Source organism: Balaenoptera borealis (assembly GCF_965194805.1).
Source record: "Balaenoptera borealis genome assembly, chromosome: 10".
Classification (NCBI taxonomy): Eukaryota; Metazoa; Chordata; class Mammalia; order Artiodactyla; family Balaenopteridae; genus Balaenoptera; species Balaenoptera borealis.
This window is the reverse complement of record NC_138874.1, coordinates 92,205,850-92,227,464: the sequence shown is the minus strand read 5'-3', so window position 1 is coordinate 92,227,464 and position 21,615 is coordinate 92,205,850. Positions and strand designations below refer to the sequence as shown.

The window sequence follows — 21,615 nt, the reverse complement described above, 5'->3', positions numbered from 1 at the left end:
AACTCTGACCCACCAAAAAGTTGTAAATATCTACTCACTACGTTTTCTTTTTAATTGGGATGTGTACGCTTTATCGGAAAAGTTGAAAAGATCTGGCAGCAGCATGGATGCAACTAGAGATTATCATACTAAGTGAAGTTAAGTCAGAAAGAGAAAGACAAATACCATTATGATATCACTTGTATGTGGAGTCTAATATGACACAAATTAACCTACCTAAGAAGCAGAAACAGACTCACAGAACAGACTTGTGGTTTCGGGGTGTGGGGGGAGGGGAGAGATGGAGTGGGAGTTTGGAGTTAGTAGATGCAAACTATTACATATAGAATGGATGAACAAGGTCCTACTGTATAGTACAGGGAACTATATTCAGTATCCTGGGATAAACCATAATGGAAAAGAATATAAAAAAGAATGTATACATGTATAACTGAGTCACTTTGCTGTACAGCAGAAATTAACACAACATTGTAAATCAACCATACTTCGATTAAAAAAAAAAAATCTGTGCAAGCCACCAACTTTCTAAAGCAGCCAAATCACTTACAGTACAGGACATAAAATGGGAACATGCCACCTAGTTGCATTAGCCCTGCTATCTAGCTAACAACAACCACCTCTATACTACTTGATCGTTCTTGGCTAATACTGCCAACACTTTTTTTTTTTTTTTTTATAATTTTCTGACTCCCACTCTGGAGTTAAGACTTTTTTTTTATTTTTATTTTATTTATTTATTTAATTTAATTTATTTATTTATGGCTGTGTTGGGTCTTCGTTTCTGTGCAAGGGCTTTCCCTAATTGCAGCAAGTGGGGGCCACTCTTCATCGCGGTGCGCGGGCCTCTCACTACCGCAGCCTGTCTTGCTGCGGAGCACAGGCTCCAGACGCGCAGGCTCAGTAATTGTGGCTCACGGGCCCAGCTGCTCCGCGGCATGTGGGATCTTCCCAGACCAGGGCCCGAACCCATGTCCCCTGCATTGGCAGGCAGATTCCCAACCACTGCGCCACCAGGGAAGCCCCTGCCAACACTTTTTAACTGAGGAGAATTTGCTCCTTTAAAGAAACATGTAGGGAATCCTTAGATAACTTCTGCCCATGTTTAGGAAAGTAAAAAGGAATTTTTCTCCAGATATTCTCCTATTGATACATTTCTCACGAAAGGAAAAATTTATTTGTTTGTTTATTATTTATTTAATTTGCAAAAGCCTTAAAAACTATTTCATTTGTGGTCTTAGATATGTTACTAGCTAAAACCATTCCAGGGTTATACACTGCAAAAGCCCTTTATAGTCAACAGAGGAACACGCCTCGGAGGCTTTCCCTTTAGGTCTATATATACCCCCTTGAAAAACCTGAAGTGTTGAGACTTGCCTCCTCCCTTGACATGTTTTTCTACATAATATAAGGCACTTCCTGTGTACCTTCTCCTCTAATTGTAAGAACAGAAGCAATGCAGAACAGGGCAATAAACCAGGCATCAGGGGCCTGAATTCTGATGGAAACTCTGATGGAGTTTTGACTCCGCTTCTTAGGATCAGTGTGACCTCAGCTAAATCACTTAAAATATCTCTGGGCTTCAACTTCATTCATAAAAAGGGGACAATATCTAACATGCCTCCCCAACAGGGTTGTGTAAAAGTTCAATAAGGTAACTAGACTTACCATGGTGATCATTTTGAAATGTACAGAAATATCAAATCACAATGTTGTAGAACAGGAACTAATATAGTATTGTAGGTCAATTCTATTTCAAAAACAAACAACTCACAGAAAAAGAGATCAGGTTTGTGATTACCAGAGGCAGGGGGTGGGGCAAGGAGGAATTGGATGAAAGCAGCCAAAAAGTACAAACTTCCAGTTATAAGATAAATAAGTACTAGGAATGTAATGTACAACATTATAAATATAATTAACACAGCTGTATGTTATATACGAAAGTTAAGAGAGTAAATCCTAAGAGTTTTACATCACAAAGAAAAAAAATTTTTTTTTCTATTTCTTTAATTTTGAAACTATATGAGATGATAGATGTTCACTAAACTTACTGTGGTAATCATTTCATAATGTATGTAAGTCAAAGCATATGTACACCTTAAACTTACACAGTGCTGTATGTCAATTACATCTCAATGAAACTAGAAGAAAAAATGAAGTTCCCCATCCAAAAAATAAATAAATAAAGTGAAAAAAGTTCAATACAGTAATAAATGTGAAAGTGGCTTTGAAAATTCTAAACACATGAATATTATGTAACATAATTATGATTAGGAAAACAGGGGCAGAGTGTGTGACACAAAAGATTCTGGCAACAAGAGAAGACTAAAAGATCTGCATTACAGACAGCTAAGGCCCTAAAACCAACAATGATTTTCTGTAAGAAAAGGGTTTTGCTGCAAGTATTAAAAACTTCACTTGTGCCACCAACTTCCTATCTTATGGAATACGTAAGTCAGAGAAAGAAAGTAGTTAAAGCAAAACAAAACAAAACCAAAAAATAGCCAAAAATAACTTATTTATAACTCAAGCAATGAAGGAAGTTTATAATTGTATGAACGCTGATTCCCCACTAAAATGGGACACTCTACTAGGAACTCTAGGAAGGATCAGCAATAAAGTAAACCAGAGCAAACTACACCCGTGGGCCAAACCTGGCTTGCAGCCTGTTTTTTAAAAGAAAATTTTATTTATCATTCATTCATTTAAGTATTATCTGAGTCTGCATTTGAGCTACAATGGCAGAATTGAGTAGTTGCACAGTTGCTACAGCCTGCAAAGCCTAAAATATTTATTATATAGTCTTTTGCAGAAAAAGTCTGTCCACCTCTGCAATAAATCAAACACACTTACCTGTTACATTGTTTAAAACCTCCTTTAGATGACTGAAACTATGCAGCAGAGGATCCCGTTCTTCATCCTGTAACACATAAATTAAAAAAAAAAAAAAATTCATTATCAGGCCAAGAGGAAAGAGGAAATAAAGGACAGATCAAGGGCTCTTTCTCTGAAGCCAACCAGAAAATTCAGTTTTCCTTCTGAAGAGAAGAAAGTTAGCTATACTTCATTTTTCCAGTTCCCTAATCTCTTATCTCATAGAAGTACTCTGGGCTTACCTAAAACAGTACATCCTGAAATACTAAGCTTAATCTACACCATGACCATAGCACTCAAGCTACCATAGATTGCTAGGTCCTTTATATGTGCTATGGTCTGAATGTTTGTGTCCCCTCGAAACTTCTAAGTTGGGACTTCCCTGGCGACTTCCCAGTGGTTAAGACTCTGTGCTTCCACTTCAGGGGGCGCGGGTTTGATCCCTGGTTGGGGAACTAAGATCCCACATGCCACGTGGCGCGGCCACAAAAAAAAAAAAGAACTTTTATGTTGAAATCCTAAGGTGGGTGATTAGGTCATGAGGGCAGATTCCTCATGAATGGAATTAATGCCCTTTATACAAGAGGCCCAAGAGTGCTCCCTTGCCCTTCTACCATGTGAGGATACGATGAGAAGTCTGAAACCCAGAAGAAGTCCCTCACCCGAGCATGCTGACATCCTGATCTTGAACTTCCAGCCCCCAGAAATAAATATCTGTTGTTTAAAGAAAAAAAAAAAAAATCTGTTCTTTATAAGCTACCCAGTCTTTGGTATTTGGTTAGAGCAACCCAAACAGACTGAGACATACAGAGTAAGATGTATGTATTACTCTATCTTTTCTCTTTCTTCATAGTCATCATAATCTCACATATTCATTTCTAAGACATTCCTGACTCCACTCGTACTTCTAATACAATCCACTTTTATAAATGAACATAAGAAATTTCTAAACACACATATACATTTTCACCAAGTTGGAAATGTCTAAACTTGATTTTACAATTGTACCAAAAACTGTCTTACACGACTGTACAAAAAATATCCTTGAACATACAAATGCAATAAAGAAAGTCAGCTTTACAACAGGTAATCTTACTCATCTGATTGGCAAGATACGGTCTGCTCTATATAAGAAAACTTGCTGAATTCCCAAGGAGTACCATTACCAAGCCATACTCCATGTATCAATAACTAAACTAACTGAAATGAATTTGATAGCTAATTATAGTTCTTGGGAATTAGAAGATAAGGAATCTTTCTGACATTTTTAGGCATATTAAAGAGATCCCAAGTGTTAGCTTAAGTTGTTTACGAAAACAGCTAGAAGAAAAATGGTATCATCTTTTGGCTTCCAGAGAAAAAAACGCAGCTTATAAATTTGACTCTAGTTGAAATAAAACAAAAGGGTCCTCTGAAAAACGCTGAATTCCTACTATTATCATCATTACCAGGAAATTGATTACTGTTTTAACCACGCACCAGATCCCCTACAGCAACTCAGTGACCAGGTTCTCTGCCCACTGCCCACTTACCAGTGGAGTATGGGTGCTCCATCGTGCATTTCGTTTGATGGCCCCAACCACAATGCTAATTTCCCCTTGAATGATGTAAATATTTTTATCCACCATCCTGGCAAACCTACTGAAACAGTGAAGAGAAAAGTTAGTTAATATTTGGTTACCCAAGACCATACCCATGCTTAAATCAGTACCTGATAAGGTTAGAACTATGATTTAACTTTTCAGTACCAAGATTTCCCACCTGTAATACTAAGATGGGATGAAGCCCTTCTTATGTTATGAATCCAACTACCTGGCTCTTCTAGAGGTCTCCGCAAGTTCAAGATACAACTCAAAAAGCATCACACCAGAAACTTTTCAAAGGCACCTCAACAATCTCTAACAAGCATGTCAAATTCTTCAAAGTCAATTGTCCCCCAAATCTCTCCTACGAATCATATAGATATGCAGATACATCCGTGTTGCTAGTTTGTTAAAAAAGTATTTCAGATCTTCCTTTTGTTCTTCCTTTTTTATCAACTCAATAAATAATGAAGGTTTAAGTTAAAAGAAAAGAATGAAGGCTGTTAGAAAAATAGCCCTGGTTTGGAACCACAGTTACAATGTCAATTTATAGACTGCATCCATTCTGCCAAGTCAGCTCCAGAAAATTGGACAGTGGCAGTGATGCAACCTTTGAGAAGTTCTGAAAAGTCAAGTTCACTTGCTTATAGCAGGAAATCTCTAATAAGCAGACTGAAAGGTAGACTCTTCTTGGCATAGAGAAAACCCTAGGAGCATGTAAAATCAACCTAATCACTTCCCATTGTTTAGAAATCCTCCTCAGAAAAGACAAAATTTTAAAAAACGAAAGGAATAGAAAGCAGGGTAGGGGAGACGTACAGTTAGACAAACATTTAGATCCGGCTCAAGGAAAATTAAAACAGTAAGGCTAACAGAGTAAGGAAAGGAATTCCAAAAATATTTACTTAATAAGCACCTACTATGCATAAGGCATCTTTCAGAGTGCTAAGGATACAAAGCAAATAAGACATGGAAAGAGCTTTAGGCATACTGTGGAATGAAAAAAAAAATTGTAATGCATGACTGTATGTTGCCAACTATGTAAAAACCAACCAACCAACCCACCTTACATAAAATACTAGATTTTTGTTTTCAAAAATATACAGTATTTAACATACAGTAAGATATAAAGAGAATATAACAACCAGTATCCAGATTAAGAACAGTACAACTGAAGTCTCTGTGTGTCCTCCCTAATTACATCCTTCTCTCTTTCATCTATAGGGCCCACTATTCTTTTTTCTCATAAATTATTTACTTATTTATTTATTTATTATTTTTGGCTGCGTTGGGTCTTTGTCGCTGCACACGGGCTTTTCTCTAGTTGCGGTGAGTGGGGGCTACTCTTCGTTGTGGTGTGCGGGCTTCTCATTGGGTGGCTTCTCTTGTTGCAGAGCACGGACTCTAGGCACAAGGGCTTCAGTAGTTGTGGCACTCGGGCTCAGTAGTTGTGGCTCGCAGGCTCTAGAGCACAGGCTCAATAGTTGTGGCGCACGGGCTTAGTTGCTCTGCAGCATGTGGGATCTTCCTGGACCAGGGCTCGAACCCGTGTCCCCTGCATTGGCAGGCGGATTCTTAACCACTGCGCCACCAGAGAAGCCCTGGTCCCACGACTCTTAATCTGATGTTTACTAAACTTTTATGTTGCTTTACACTTTTACTTCATTGATATGTATCTCTAGACAATATGTATCATTCTGCATATTTTTATATTTTGTATAATTAATATCATAATATCATTTTGTATGTATTCTTCTGCAATTTGCCCTTTTCCCTTGAAACATTATGTTTGTGAGTCATCTATGCTGTTAAGTATACTTAATGTATTTTGTACAGGCATATAGAGAGATACATAAACACAGAATAAAAGGTCTGGGCAGATGTACCCCAAACTCAACAACCATAGTTATCTCTAGAGAAGGTACTATGAAATCAGGGTGTAATCAGAGGATACTTAGCCTTATCCATGTTTTAATTTTTTACAAGGAGAACATATTACTGTACCATCAATATAATTAAAAATGAATAATTATGAAAGAAATGAGATACAATCTCTGCCCTTGAGGTATTTATAGAGTTCGGCAGGATCTAAAAGAAAACTGAGCCAGAGATATGGAGGGAAAAAAAGCACCCTGCAAGTAGCTCTATTTGCATATTTTTTACACAAGAAAGTGAGAAGAATGAAAACCACTATGATAAAGGAAAAAAGAACCGGTACAAATTTTGTCCAGGCCCATAACACCTCTCCCAATCCACAAGGGAACCCAACAAAAGACAACACTTATTTTAAAGACAATTTAAAGAAACAACTAGGTTACTCTCAGAAGACTAAATGCTCTAGACACACAACAATGTTCTCTTCAATGAATAGATAAGATTCAATGATGAGAACATACCACGATGAAGAGGAGGAGAACCAAGAAGTAGAAGAAAGATAAACAAATTCAAAAATAAAGTATCAGAAAAGATAAAATCTCTAGCATCTCTCCTTCCTTAAATTATTTAGGCAAGATGAATATGCTCTAGATCTCTGGATTTTTTTTTTAAATACATGTTACATTTTATTTTATTTATTTATTTTTATATATTTATTTTGGCTGCATCGGGTCTTAGTTGCAGCACACAGGATCTTCGTTGCAGCATGCATGATCTTTTGTTATGGCGTGCAGTCTTCTCTCTAGTTGTGGCACGCAGGCTCTAGAGCACGTGGGCTCTGTAGTTTGCGGCACGCAGGCTCTCTAGTTGAGGCGCGCAGGCTCAGTAGTTAAGGCACACAGGCTTAGCTGCCCGGCGGCGTGTGGGATCCTAGTTCCCCAACCGGGGATCAAACCCATGTCCCCTGCATTGGAAGGCAGATTCTTAATCACTGCACCACCAGGGAAGTTCCTGGAAGGTTTTTTTAAGAAACTCCTAACAACACGGGGAGGGAGAAGGGTAAGCTGGGACAAAGTGAGAGAGTGGCATGGACTTATATATACTACCAAATGTAAAATAGGTAGCTAGTGGGAAGCAGCCACATAGCACAGGGAGATCAGTTCGGTGCTTTGTAACCACCTAGAGAGGTGGGATAGGGAGGGTGGGAGGGAGACACAAGAGGGAGGAGATATGGGGATATATGTATATGTATAGCTGATTCACTTTGTTATAAAGCAGAAACTAACACACCATTGTAAAGCAATTATACTCCAATAAAGATGTTAAGGGACTTCCCTGGTGGCGCAGAGGTTGGGAGTCCGCCTACTATTGCAGGGGACACATTGCAGGGCGGGTTCGAGCCCTGGTCTGGGAAGATCCCACATGCCACGGAGCAACTAAGCCTGTGCGCCGCAACTACTGAGCCACGTGCCACAACTACTGAAGCCCGCACGCCTAGAGCCTGTGTTCCGCAGCAAGAGAAGCCACTGCAATGAGAAGCCCGCACACCACAACGAAGAGTAGCCCCCACTCGCTGCAACTAGAGAAAGCCCGTGCAGCAACGAAGACCCAACACAGCCAAAAATTAATTAATTAATTAATTAATTTAAAAAAAAAAAGAAACTCCTAACAAAGGTTGCCTCCAGAGAAAGGAACTGGGGAACAGTGGTGAGAGGAAGACTTACTTTTCTCTGCCTATTCTTTTGTACTTTTTGAATTTTGTGTCACATACATATATTACATATTTTTAAATTTTAATGAACGGATTTTTTTTAATGAATAGGCGCTACAGAAAATTAGTTGTATTATTCCATGTATAAATGATTAAGAGCAGCAATCAAAGTTAACTAACAAACATTTATTTCAGTCAACCAGCTATTACTTAGCACATGCTAAGCAAAATGCTAGACAGAGTCATACAGAATTGTCCCTACCCACCCACAAGAAATTTATAATCTAGTATATTAAACACATACATCTACACACAAACCCATACATATCTCTAATACATAAGTGATACACAGTGTCACAGTAGTGAAGCAAAGAAAATTATTTCTGGCAGAGGGCCCTGGAAAGGCAAGTGAAAGACAGGGTTCAAACAGTCAAAAACACAAGGAGAGGGCTTCCCTGGTGGCGCAGTGGTTGAGAATCTGCCTGCCAATGCAGGGAACACAGGTTCGAGCCCTGGTCTGGGAAGATCTCACATGCCGCGGAGCAACTGGGCCCGTGAGCCACAACTACTGAGCCTGCGCATCTGGACCCTGTGCTCCGCAACAAGAGGCCGCGACAGTGAGAGGCCCACGCACCGCAATGAAGAGTGGCCCCCACTCGCTGCGACTAGAGAAGGCCCTCGCACAGAAACGAAGACCCAACACAGCCAAAAATAAATAAATTAATAAATTAATTTAAAAAAACAAACAAACAAACAAAAGGAGAGAATGGCAAGAGTAAAAGCTTATTGGTAGGAAAATGCACTATGTATTTAGGGGGTCATGACTATTCCAGACTTGTTGGAACATTATTCCTAGGAGAATAATAGCATGTAAAGCTAGAAAAGCAAGTTGCCTGGGAAGCATATCATGGACGGCTTTCAATATATATAGTACATATACAGACTACCTATCATTGTAAAAAATATTTTGGGGGGCCTGGAGGGGGCCACTATAAAATAAGAATATTTAATTTCTCTTTTTCTTTTTTTTGGCCACGCTGCGCGGCATGTGGGATCTTAGTTTCCCAACCAGGAATCGAACCCGTGCACCCTGCAGTGGAAGTGCAGAGTCTTAACCACTGGACCACCAGGGAAGTCTGTTTAATTTCTCTTTTAAAGAACTAAGAGAATGAGAGAAAACACCTATACTGAGAACAACAAGCAACAAGTAAATAACAACACCACCACACTACAAATAGCAAACAAAAGTGTCAACAGGACTTAACTGAGATCTAATAGGATCTACATGCTATTTGGAAGGCTTTCTGGAGGAAATAAATTTTGAACTGGGATACCAACTGAAATAATCAACCTAACAATCAAAATTCATTAGGCATCAAAAACTAACAATTTTCTAAGATAGCAAAGATCTAAGCAAAAACTCATTGTCTTAAGTTTCTTAGTAAAAAAGAAACATCTCGGGAATAAAGAGGAATTATTTTCAAGGACTATGCAGAGTTGCCTAATCTCCCTCCAAGCCTCTGAGCATGTCTCCTCACCCAAGAATCTCCCAAGGGAATTTGTCCTTGATGTTCAAACGGGAAGCTCCGATGAACCACTTGCTGTCTGGTAGCCAATGGCCTAGAACCCCTTGTCATAAGGTCACAAAGGCCGGCAGAGACCTCACGAATATGGTAGCAAAGAACTTAAGGTTTACCTTTTATCAGAAATAATATGAGAAGGAATGACCAAATACACACCAACGAATATCCCCCAGCCAAATAAGCTAGTGGCTTATCTGCTCAGAGACTGTGAGCAACATATATTCTTTGAAAGCACGATCTGTTTAAAGCTGGGCCTATAGGATTACAATGGTGCTTTGTGGCATCCCGCAACTGGCAACTCCCTCTAGATCTAAACAAAAGCAGGCGAAACAAACAATAAATTGGATCCTTCATGGAATACCAAAAATTCTCTTTAGAATGAGTTAAAGACTTAAATGTAAAAAAGCAAAACCTGAAAACTTTTAGAATATAAGAGGGAGTTCCCTGGTGGTCTAGTGGTTAGGATTTAGCACTTTCACTGCCGTGGCTCGGGTTTAATCCCTGGTTGGGGAACTGAGATCCCGCAAGCCACATGGCGTGGCCAAAAAAATATATGAGAATATTTTTATAATCTCAGCATAGGGGAGATGTACCTAAATAGGAAACAAAAAGCAGAACCCATAAAAAAAACTGGTAAATTAAACCATGTTAAAATTAAAGACATTTATTCAAAAGACACCATAAAAAAGAGGAAAAGATAAATCACAAACTGGGAGAAAATATATGTAACATATATAATAAAGAAGCAAAGAAGAATGGATAAAGAAAATGTGGTACATATATACAACGGAATATTACTCAGCCATAAAAAGGAACGAAATTGGGTCATTTGTAGAGACATGGATGGACCTAGAGACTGTCATAGAGCGAAGTCAGAAAGAGAAAAACAAGTATTGTATATTAACACATACATGTGGAATCTGAAAAAAATGGTATAGACGATCTTATTTACAAAGCAGAAATAGAGACACAGACATAGAGAAAAAAACGTATGGATACCAAGGGGGAAAGGGGCTGGGGGGGGTGGGGGGATGAGCTGGGAGATTGGGATTGACATATATACACTGTTGATACTATGTATCAAATAGATAACTTCTGAGAACCTACTGTATAGCACAGAGAACTCTACTCAATGCTCTGTGGTGACCTAAATGGGAAGGAAATCCAAAAAAGAGGGGATATATGTATACATATAGTTAATTCACTTTGCTGCACAGTAGAAACTAACACAATATTGTAAAGCAACTATAATCCAATAAAAATTTTTTAAAAAAGAGCAATATCCATAATATAACTGCTACAAAACTATAAGGATAGACATATAAATCCTCCCCAAAACTGGCAACAGACATGAACAGGCATTTCACAGAATAAGGAAAATACAAACAGTAAATACATATATGAAAACATTATTAGCTTAATAGTCAATAAAATTACAAAATAAGATAATGAGAAACCATTTTACACCTCCAAAATAGCACAAAATTTTAATTTGACAATACCAGAAGTTGGTAAAAATACAGACCAAGTGGCTGTTGAGTCTGTAAATTGATACAGCTCATTTGGGTAACAATTTGGCATTATCTTGCAAAGTTGAAGAACTTCATATTCTATACCTCAGCAATTCCACTGCTAAGATTATACCCCAGGGAAATGCACAAAAAATTTACAACAATTGGCTAAGGGGAGGGGAGACGTGACTAATAGGGAAGGGCATACCCGCTGCCCCAGTTTTGGTAATGTTCTGTTTTTAAGCTGGGTTGGGGACACTGATGTCCCTTATATGCTGTATAAACCCTAACCCTTACTCATTCCATCCAAAAGTCAATGAGAGAATCAGAATACCACAGTGGTATTCCTGACTGTTATTACCTATATGATCTTAGCCAAGTTTCTTAGCCTCTCTGATTCCCAGTTTACAGTTCTGCATTGCATAATGGAGATAGTACCTCCTCACCCATTTGTTGTAAGGCCTGGCATGCTATTAGGAATATTAAAACCCAAAAAAAGGTTGGCTGTTATTATGATAATGCCTGCTCTGTTAAATCTTCCCTAGCTAACCCACTCTCCCGGAGAGTATTAGTACTCCTTTTTTGTCACCCTATGGCACAGTACATACCTCTATTTAAACATATCTTATACTCATTTATAATTATTTATTTAGTCTGTCTCTCCCATGAGTCTATGAGCATCTCAGAAAGAGACCATAATTTATCACCTTTTTATCCCCAATGCCTAACATATAGTAAGAAAAATGATAAATACTGAATGAACAAATGAATAACTGAAAGAATATTAAGACTGACTCTTCAGTATTGGTGCAGCTCACATCCACCTCTTGTGAGAACAATTACTTCATAGAAGACAAGGACTCTATGCCAGGCAGGCAAACCTTCTTTCTGTATCCCATGTTTGTTTCTGTACTAGAAGTTACAAATCTTCCATATTAGCCACTCTATGGACAAAAAGAACCCACATTTATCCACCAGTCAAATCATAATGCTTCTATTTTCACATGTATCTTCCTGAAGTCTCCTCATATGCTATTTGCATGTTCACATTTCTTCTGTGAAATGTACAATTCTTTATGTAATTGTCCATTCTTCACATATGTATATATGTGTCTTATTTTCTTTGGTTCTAAATAGATTATTAGTAGACCATTAAGTTACTTTTTTTTCTTCATTGCTTAAAAGTTGTTCTTATTCAATTAGAAATCAGATTCTCCAAAGGCAAAGACTCAGGTTTTTCTTCTTTTTCATGGCGCTTTGATGTCTAATACAGAGCTATGTAAACCACGAAAACCCTGATGGGCTTTCTGAGAGGGCAGAAGGTACCAGGGAGCTGAACAACCATCAACTGGCCCTTCTGAGGTTTATTTTCACTCGATCTCTCAAACATCCCAGAGAAGCACCAAAGACGCAGAGTTTTTAAGGTTTCCAGAGCTAGCCAAGGAACGCGCCATAGTTCTGTGTTTTGTTGAGAGTGACCCAAAATTACTGAACTAGTAAACAACTTGCTGGACTCAAGAAATTTACTCAAAGGGTGGAGGTAAGAGAAAATCAAACCAAGAAAAAAGCTGGTGCCCTGACAGGATACGAATGGAAAATCCTCCCAACCGGATAATCAGATGACCAGTGTACCTCAGCTCTGCCATTCCCCCTCCTCCCTCTATGGAGATTCTGAGGTTATCCCAAGAATTATATGCAAGGTGAGCTACTGAGATAAGCTCAAAGTTGTCCAAAGATGCCCTTTCTGCCAGCTTGGAGATGAAAAATGAAACAAGATTTCTTTCCCCCACTCATCTTTTAACCACTCAGGGCACCCAACATGACAACTAATGGTGAAAGTTGGCAGAGTAGGACAAAGATTAAAAAGTGAGCCTGGTGGGCTTCCCTGGTGGCGCAGTGGTTAAGAATCCACCTGCCAATGCAGGGGACACGGGTTCGAGCCCTGGTCCGGAAGATCCCACATGCCGCGGAGCAACTAAGCCCGCGTGCCACAACTACTTAGCCTATGCTCTAGAGCCCATGAGCCACAACTACTGAGCCCACGCACTGCAACTATTGAAGCCCGCACGCCTAGAGCCCACGCTCCGCAACAAGAGGCCACCGCAATGAGAAGCCCGCGCACTGCAAAGAAGAGCAGCCCCCGCTCACTGCAACTAGAGAAAGCCCACAGGCAGCAACGAAGACCCAACGCAGCCATAAATAAATAAATAAATAAATCTATTTAAAAAAAATAAGTGAGCCTGGGGACTTCCCTCATGGCCCAGTGGTTAAGAGTCCGCCTTCCAATGCAGGGAACATGGGTTCGATTTCTGGTCGGGAAACTAAGATCCCACATGCCGCGGGGCAACTAAGCCCGTGTGCTCTAGAGCCTGCGTGCCACAACTGGAGAGCCCGTGAGCCACAATTAGAGAGCCCGTGCACTGCAACTACTGAGCCTGCACACTCTGCAGCCTACACGCCAAAACTAGAGAGAAGCCTGCACACAACAAAGAGCCCGCATGCCACAACGAAAGATCCTGCGTGCTGCAACTAAGACCCAACACAGCCAAATAAATAAATAAATATTTTTTTTAAAAAAGAACCCCCTATATCGTTCTTTTTTTTTTTTAAATTAATTAATTTATTTATTTATTTTTGGCTGTGTTGGGTCTTCGTTTCTGTGCGAGGGCTTTCTCTAGTTGTGGCAAGCGGGGGCCACTCTTCATCGCGATGTGCAGGCCTCTCACTATCACGGCCTCTCTTGTTGCGGAGCACAGGCTCCAGACGCACAGGCTCAGTAGTTGTGGCTCACGGGCCTAGTTGCTCTGCGGCATGTGGGATCTTCCCAGACCAGGGCTCGAACCCGTGTCCCCTGCATTAGCAGACAGATTCTCAACCACTGAGCCACCAGGGAAGCCCCCCTATATCGTTCTTTAAAAAAAAAAGTGAGTCTGGAGGACTTCCCTGGTGGCGCAGTGGTTAAGAATCCGCCTGCGGGCTTCCCTGGTGGTGCAGTGGTTAAGAATCCGCCTGCCATTGCAGGGGACACAAGTTCTAGCCCTGGTCCAGGAAGATCCCACATGCCATGGAGCAACTAAGCCCGTGCACCACAACTACTGAGCCTGCGCTCTAGAGTCCGCAAGCCACAACTACTGAGTCTGCATGCCACAACTACTGAAGCCCGTGCGCCTAGAGCCCATGCTCCACAACGAGAAGCCACCGCAATGAGAAGCCCGCACGCTGCAACGCAGAGTAGCCCCCCGCTCGCCGCAACTAGAGAAAGCCTGCATGCAGCAACAAAGACCCAACGCAGCCAAAAATAAATAAATAAATAAATAAAAAGAAAAAAAAAGTGAGTCTGTATGATTATACGTAGAGAATTGCAGTGATTAAGTCTCATAAGGCCTGCCCATTTTGTATATCAGGGGTCATCCTCCACTGTCATCAGGCAGAATCTAGTCCACAGACATACATTTTTCCTCCTGTAAAAGGTTTTTAAATAATTTAACTAGTTGCCAACAGTTTAAAACACAATGATCTGAATTCCCAGTTTCTCTTGAATAACAGGAAGAATGGTCATACTGTGCCCACATTCCAGTACACTACAGTCACTACTAATACATTCCCTCCTGGCTCACTTCCTTCATTTACATTACCTGCCTGATACTCAGGCATTTGAGGTTGTAATCCCTGCTTTATTTACATGATGGCAACAAATCATTACTTCCATGATCATATCCACTGCAATTGGGGCTCCAAATCACCACAGTGCCCTATTACATTTTCATTTAATTAAACAACTGCTGTGGAACATACTGAAATACAGAAAAAGAGGAACAATAAAAGCTAAACACCTGCCAATTACATTTACAAAGCTCTTCCAGCCAGAGATAAAATGAACCTCCCTTTCTCCCTTCAACTCAACTCCACAATTACCCCAACAGCAGAATCACTCTAATTAGTCACCTTGAACCACTGGGACAGACTGTGATCAATCAATAGAAGTGGTGTAAAAAGACTAGGCTGATCCTTCCAGTGAGTACTGTATAAATACAACGGGTCTCCTCGAAAGCAGGAGCTGTGCCTTTTTCCTCTCCAGCTGCTCACACTAGCCAGTCTAAGTACCCTATCAATGAAGTTATTATCTAAAAGTAGCAGTCATTCTGCCTTCTGGAACACGGGGAAGTGAACTAGTAGTGTAACTCTGAGAACTTCGAGTTCAACTGGGATTGGTGCCCAGCTACTCATGAGGAGATGTGCCTACAACCTGAGTTCCGACTGTGCCAATGAGCATCAATGTCAAGGTTAGAACATACTGTCTACTGCCACCTTTAAAAAGAAGCTGGAAAAAAAAAAAAAAAGAAGCTCAAATACAAGTCTTGAAGGAAAAACAAATTTTCTGATCTGGGATGGGGGCTGGGAGTAAAGAACTATTCCTATCCAGAAAATGACTTTTTAAAGTAAGAAAAGGTAAAATCTTGTTGCCTGACTTAACCTCCAGGCCCAACTGAAAAGATGCTGAACTGGTCGCACTATCTACCCAAAGACTAGACTGCCTATTATGCAAAGCATTATCAACTCAACAGGGCTCAACAGGGCATACCAACCCAGATGAGAAAGGCAGACCCATCAAACCTGGATACTTCCTGAGGTGACTATGTCATTTCATTAGCCAGTTTAAATTACTTTTTTGGAAATTCTACAATATAGATCAGCAAGTTAAAATGCAAACAGTTTCCTATACCATTTCCACCTCACTTATTTTATTTATTTACTTACTTACTTACTTATTTATTTATGGCTGTGTTGGGTCTTCGATGCTGCACATGGGCTCTCTCTAGTTGCGGCGAGCAGAGGCTACTCTTCGTTGCAGTGCGCAGGCCTCTCGTTGTGTGGCCTCTCTTGTTACAGAGCACAGGCTCTAGGCACGCGGGCTTCATTAGTTGCAGCACTCAGGCTGAGTAGTTGCGGCACGCAGGCCCTAGACTGTGCAGGCTTCAGTAGTTGCGGCGCGTGGGCTCAGCAACTGTGGCTTGCGTGCTCTACAGCGCAGGCTCAGCAATTGTGGCCCACGGGCTTAGCCGCTCCACAGCATGTGGGATCTTCCTGGACTAGGGATCAAACCTGTGTCCCCTGCACTGGCAGGCGGATTCTCAACCACTGCACCACCAGGGAAGTGCCACCCCACTTATTTTAAATCAATAAGTATCAATACAGCAACCTAAATGTCCATAAACATATGAATGGATAAAGAAGATGTGGTATGTATATACAATGGAATATTACTCAGCCATAAAAAGGAACGAAATTGGGTCATTTGCAGAGACGTGGATGGACCTAGAGACTATCATACAGTGTGAAGTAAGTCAGAAAGAGAAAAACAAATATCGTATATTAATACATATAGGTGGAATCTAGAAAAATGGTACAGATGAACCTATTTGCAAGGCAGGAATAGAGACACAGATGTAGAAAACGAATGTGTGGACACGGGGTGGGGGAAGGGGGGTGGGGTGAATTGGGAGATTGGGATTGACATATATGCACTACCATGTGTAAAAGAGATAGCTAGTGGGAACCTGCTGTACAGCACAGGGAGCTCAGCTGGGTGCTCTGTCTTGACCTAGATGGGTGGGATGGGGGGAGTGGGAGGGAGGCCCAAGAGGGAGGGGATATATGTATACATAATGTATACATATAGCTGATTCACTTCCTTGTACAGCAGAAACTAACACAACATTGTAGAGCAACTATACCCTAATTAAAAAAATAAACAATGCTATCTCCCCTACCAACGTGCGCACGCGCACACACACACACACACACAATTTCAGGAGAGCAGAGTTTATCACTCTAGAACCTAGATAGTTTTCCCTTCTAACACAATGAGGTTTTGATCCTCCTTATTACTACCTCACCATGCAAAAGTCCTGACTGCCAGGGCTAGAATCAGGCCACAAGTCAGAATCACATACTAAAACTAATCTTAGGGGGGGCTTCCCTGGTGGTGCAGTGGTTAAGAGTCTGCCTGCCAATGCAGGGGACACGGGTTCAAGCTCTGGTCCAGGAAGATCCCACATGCTGCGGAGCAACTAAGCCCGTGTGCCACAACTACTGAGGCTGCGCTCTAGAGCCTGCGAGCCACAACTACTGAGCCCACGTGCCGCAACTACTGAAGCCTGTGAGCTTAGAGCCTGTGCTCCACAGCAAGAGAAGCCACCGCAATGAGAAGCCCGCGCACTGCAACAAAGAGTAGCCCCCGCTCGCCACAACTAGAGAAAAGCCCACGTGCAGCAACAAAGACCCAGTGCAGCCAAAAATAAAATAAATAGGCACAGATAACACTTATTGAGTGTCTACTACATGCTGAAAGGCATTTAGGTTGACATGCTCTAGCTAGACTGGTGCACATACACATTGCTACTGCTTTTAAGAAACGCATAAACTGAGCAGAGCAATCCCCAAATGGACCTTTCCATTTGCGTCCTCCACAGGGCTCAGAGGACTGCCTTGTGTACCTAATTTAAAGGCATACAAATTTCTATGTCGTGTATTAAAAGACACTGTACCTACACTCTTCCTCATTTTTAAAGGCATTCTTTACCCTTGAGGGACTTTTATAGCTTTACAATACAGCAGTTTATCAAAGATCATCACAGTGCCATAAACTATACTCTTTGGGGTTATGTTCCATCATTCACTCTGCTGCCCTGACCCTACCACTTTTTATTTGACTGAACACCTCTCATGACTCTTCTTACCCACTAAAAATAATAGGCCAAAGTACCAACTTCACAGGTATTCAAATCCCTCTCTGCTCTCGTCCAAATATGTCATAATAGAGTGGCTTCCTTGTGACTGAACTTCATCTCCTTAGGCCAAGTGAAGACCTAGGGAGGAAATGCCAACCAAAAACATACACCAGAAGAGAATATTACACAGTATAAAAGATTGTGTAAAAGAAAAAACAGGCTCAGAAGATAAGTCCAGTGTTTACATACAGTCCCAGACTGGCAGGTGAGCAGCCCCATAAAAGGAAAGCCTTCTCTTAGCCCAGGTCCCCAGGAGGCTGGCCTCAGTCCTTCCACACCCTTTCTCACTACCTGGTCTAGGTTGCATTAGTTCATCATCATTAATGAAGCAGTTCAGGTGAATTAATGAGGCAGTCACACAGAAGTGGGAGCTGCACAAAATCTGGAGAAACTCTCATATCTAAGGTCTAAAAATCAACCCTGAAAAGTAGATGCAATACTCTTCAGATTTGCTTTCAGCTTCTGAGGACTGGAGTCTTTAGGATGCAAAAAGCTCCAGAAGAGAGGAACTGACAGCTAGGTTAAGCCTGGGAACACAGGGAGGATTCCGGTACCCGCAAGGGTTGAAAAGCCAGAGTTGAAGCCGTCCCTCCGGCGGCAGGAGCCTGACCTTTGCCCCCTGCACCTCTCCCAGTTCCCTCCCACAGCAATCTCTCCCTCGTCTCGTTCCTGCCCCTGCGTCCTTAACCCACCCCGGCTCATTCAGTTTAAGGGCCCTCCTCCTCTTATTCCCTCTCGCGATGTCAGGGCGGCCTTCACGACACTGGAACTCTAAGAAGAGACTTCGCTGACCTGTCAGCGGATCCAAAATGGCGGGGCCTAGTCCCAGGACCGGCAGCCGCTGTTCATGTCCAGCCCGGGCCCCGAAGGCGTCTCCGAGTGGCTCTCCCGGCTCTGATGGCAGATGGGAGCAGGGAAGAAGCCCGTTTCTGGGAGTTGAGGCCGAAGTCAAAGCCCGCAGAGTCGGTCAGGAAGACTCGGCCGGAACGGGCGGTGGAGCCGGCTACCTTCCCTGTCAGCTCACTGACGTGGTAACTAGCCTCAGTCTAGCCCGCTGCCTGGTCACTGCGCGAGCCCTGCCGCGCACAGCCAATCATAGGTTTGCATCGTGAAAAGTGGCATTCCAGCAATCCAATCGAAGGAAGGAAATTGGCTTCGGGAGGCGGGTAGTGCCTAAAGAGGCGAGATTACAAGAGAAAGAAAAGTGTAGGCAGGAGATAACCAACGGATATGAGGACTCTCTGAGTGACAGTACTGAGAAACCAATAAAAAAGGAGAAAGTGCGCTGGGCAGTTGGAGAGGTGGAGTTAGGTAGAGTTCGGTTGCAGTGCACAGCTTGGCGGTCGCTGCTGGGGATTATGGGGAAGAAAGCTACGACTTGCTGGAAAGGGGGCGGAGTTCTTTTTGAGAGCCTGAGTGGACGACCCTACTACCCTTACGCGCAAGCCCGCCGCCACTCCCTATTAAAGTCACCTGGGCCAATACCGTGACCCTTGAGGGATCATTTCCTTTCTAGGCAGTTCTGAGCTCCTTCCAGGATGGAGGGAGCAATCTATTCCAACCTCCCTTCCCCCACCGTCGCGTCTGCTTGCCCTGTTTGGCTTCTCATAAATGAGTTTGTCCCATCCCAACTTTGTTTCTGTGTCTTGTGCCCCATTCCTATCATCCTGAAATAGAGACAATGGGAGTTGACAGAAAGCTTGGATATCTAACCAGGTCCTTTCATTTTACAGAGCAGGAAATTGAATCCCAGAATGGAAAGATGGCCCCCACGTTTGTATAGCTAGTTAATGACAGAGCAGAGAAACAAACCTAGGTGTCCCCACCCCAAGTCCAGCTCTCTTTTTCACTGTCCATCGATACCTCTTATGCTTTAGTTTATCAGACTGTGACTCCCAGCTCTGACCCTCATCCTAAGCTTTGGACACTCTTTACCTATCTAGAAAAAAGCTAATCACACAGGTTAGTCCACATCACCAGTGACAGGAAACTGAAGCCTTTCCTGAAGCCTTAGAAATGCTGAGAGGCCTGAGGGCAAGATGCCCACCACAGTCTTCACTCTCCTGCCCCCAGCTGCCTCTCCCCTGGCAAGAGATGATAGAGGTTGCTAGGATATTTAGACTTACCTAGAAGTGAGAGTGTGCAGAAAGAGGACAGAAGGATAAGTTTTCTCCTTGCAGATTGAATGGTGGAATTCCCAGCCCATTTGCTGGAATAAATCCCAGTGTCCCTGCAGACCTGAAGAGACTGCTAGGAGACAATGAAAAAAGATACCAACTCTCTCCCCATTTTCTCCCATTTATGGATGACTCAAGTCCAGGGAAGCTCCATTCCTAACCCCATAGGACTGTGGTCTCAAAACCAGACATCCAAAGACCATCCTTGTGTTAGAATCCTCTAATACCAAGAAACCATCAGGCCTGACATCAGAATTGAAGAACTCCTTAACAGCTTCCTGTACCTGCATGTTGGGCTCCTGATCTCTGGGTCCAGCTGAGGATCTTGCCTCTTTCACCCAACGAGAGTCAGGGGCAGAGGATACAACCACCATAGCACATCTTTCCAGCCCACCTCTGAGCCATTTTCCACCTTCATTTGAAAACTGGGATTTGGTCTCCTGGGCTTATCTCAGATTGAGAGGTCCTGCATAACCAACTGAAAAATCTAAGTGGGCCAAAACTCCCTACTACCCTATCTCCACTCCTACATACCTCCAGAAATCAATCAACCTAAAAGTATGAATGGAATTGTGTGTTAGAGATAAGGAGGAGAGAGATGACAATGTCCCAGCCCCTTCTAACCTCCATCATCTTACCAGACAAAACATCTCCCTCTCAGATTTTAGTACTGAGTGTCTACATCATGCCTAGGAATAGAAAGATGAGGAAGACATGGTCCTTGCCCTCCTAAATCTTAGCATCATAGGGGACAACACATAAGCTGATCTCTTCCATATCATGGGTGGGGTAATAGAGGTACACACAGCAGGGCTGTGGGAGCAAGAGACTACACATCTGGCTAACGCGGGAATTCAGAAAAGGCTTCCCAGAGAGAATGAGGCCTGAGTGGAGCTTAGGGGGATGAGTAGGAGTTGACAAAATGAAGACTGGTTAGAAATATGTTACTGTCAGAGGTGTGCAGAAAACCACTAGGAGACTGGAGATTAAGACAGGGTCAGGTCCTGAAAGTCTGCTGTGCCGCGAAAGGGAGCTTAGCCTTTATCCTGAGGGCAAACAGGAGCCACTGAAGGGTTTTAAGCAGAGACATGACTGGTCAGATTCACCTTAGGAGTATATTATATAATAGGGCTTATGGCCCTCAGGGACACCCTAGAAACCCAGCCTGACTCCACATGTTGCTTGGGACATCTGTTCTATCCCTTGCAACTCCCTAACCTGCAAACACCAAGGCCACACCTTGCCCACAGAACTGAACTTGGTATCACCAAGGAGCAGGTAGCCCTGGTAAGGCTGGGAGAACATAGCCTGTGTGAGACAAGAGTGCAGACTGACAGGGAACTTGCCCAGGCCTCTGAGGAGTGCCCAGTCCAAGCCCTGAGAACCAGCTAGAACCTCTTTTAATTTTGCGGGGGGAGTGATAGTTACTTGTCCAAGGTCACTCAGTGATGTTGCAGCTGGTGGCAGGGTTAGAATGCTGTTTTAGTTTGTCTCACTCCAAACTGCTTTCTCC

At 42.3% G+C, this 21,615-nt stretch overlaps 1 protein-coding gene across 8 annotated transcripts in view; it reads right to left on the bottom strand.

Annotated features, from left to right (window-relative positions):
• GBF1 (golgi brefeldin A resistant guanine nucleotide exchange factor 1) overlaps nt 1–18,991 on the bottom strand; it is a 122,117-nt gene extending 103,126 nt beyond the window's left edge. For 6 of the 8 annotated variants that reach the window (XM_082408218.1, XM_082408211.1, XM_082408213.1 and 3 more), the window contains exons 1-3: nt 18,718–18,991; nt 4,404–4,512; nt 2,851–2,917 (exon numbers count right to left, since the gene is read on the bottom strand). In XM_082408218.1, the coding sequence (XP_082264344.1) occupies nt 2,851–2,917; nt 4,404–4,499 (163 nt within the window). In that variant the 5' untranslated portion in view covers nt 4,500–4,512; nt 18,718–18,991. The remainder of the gene's footprint in view (nt 1–2,850; nt 2,918–4,403; nt 4,513–18,717) is intronic. The other 2 variants (XM_082408216.1, XM_082408215.1) reach the window with 2 other exon arrangements.
• Between the last annotated feature and the right edge of the window lie 2,624 nt (nt 18,992–21,615).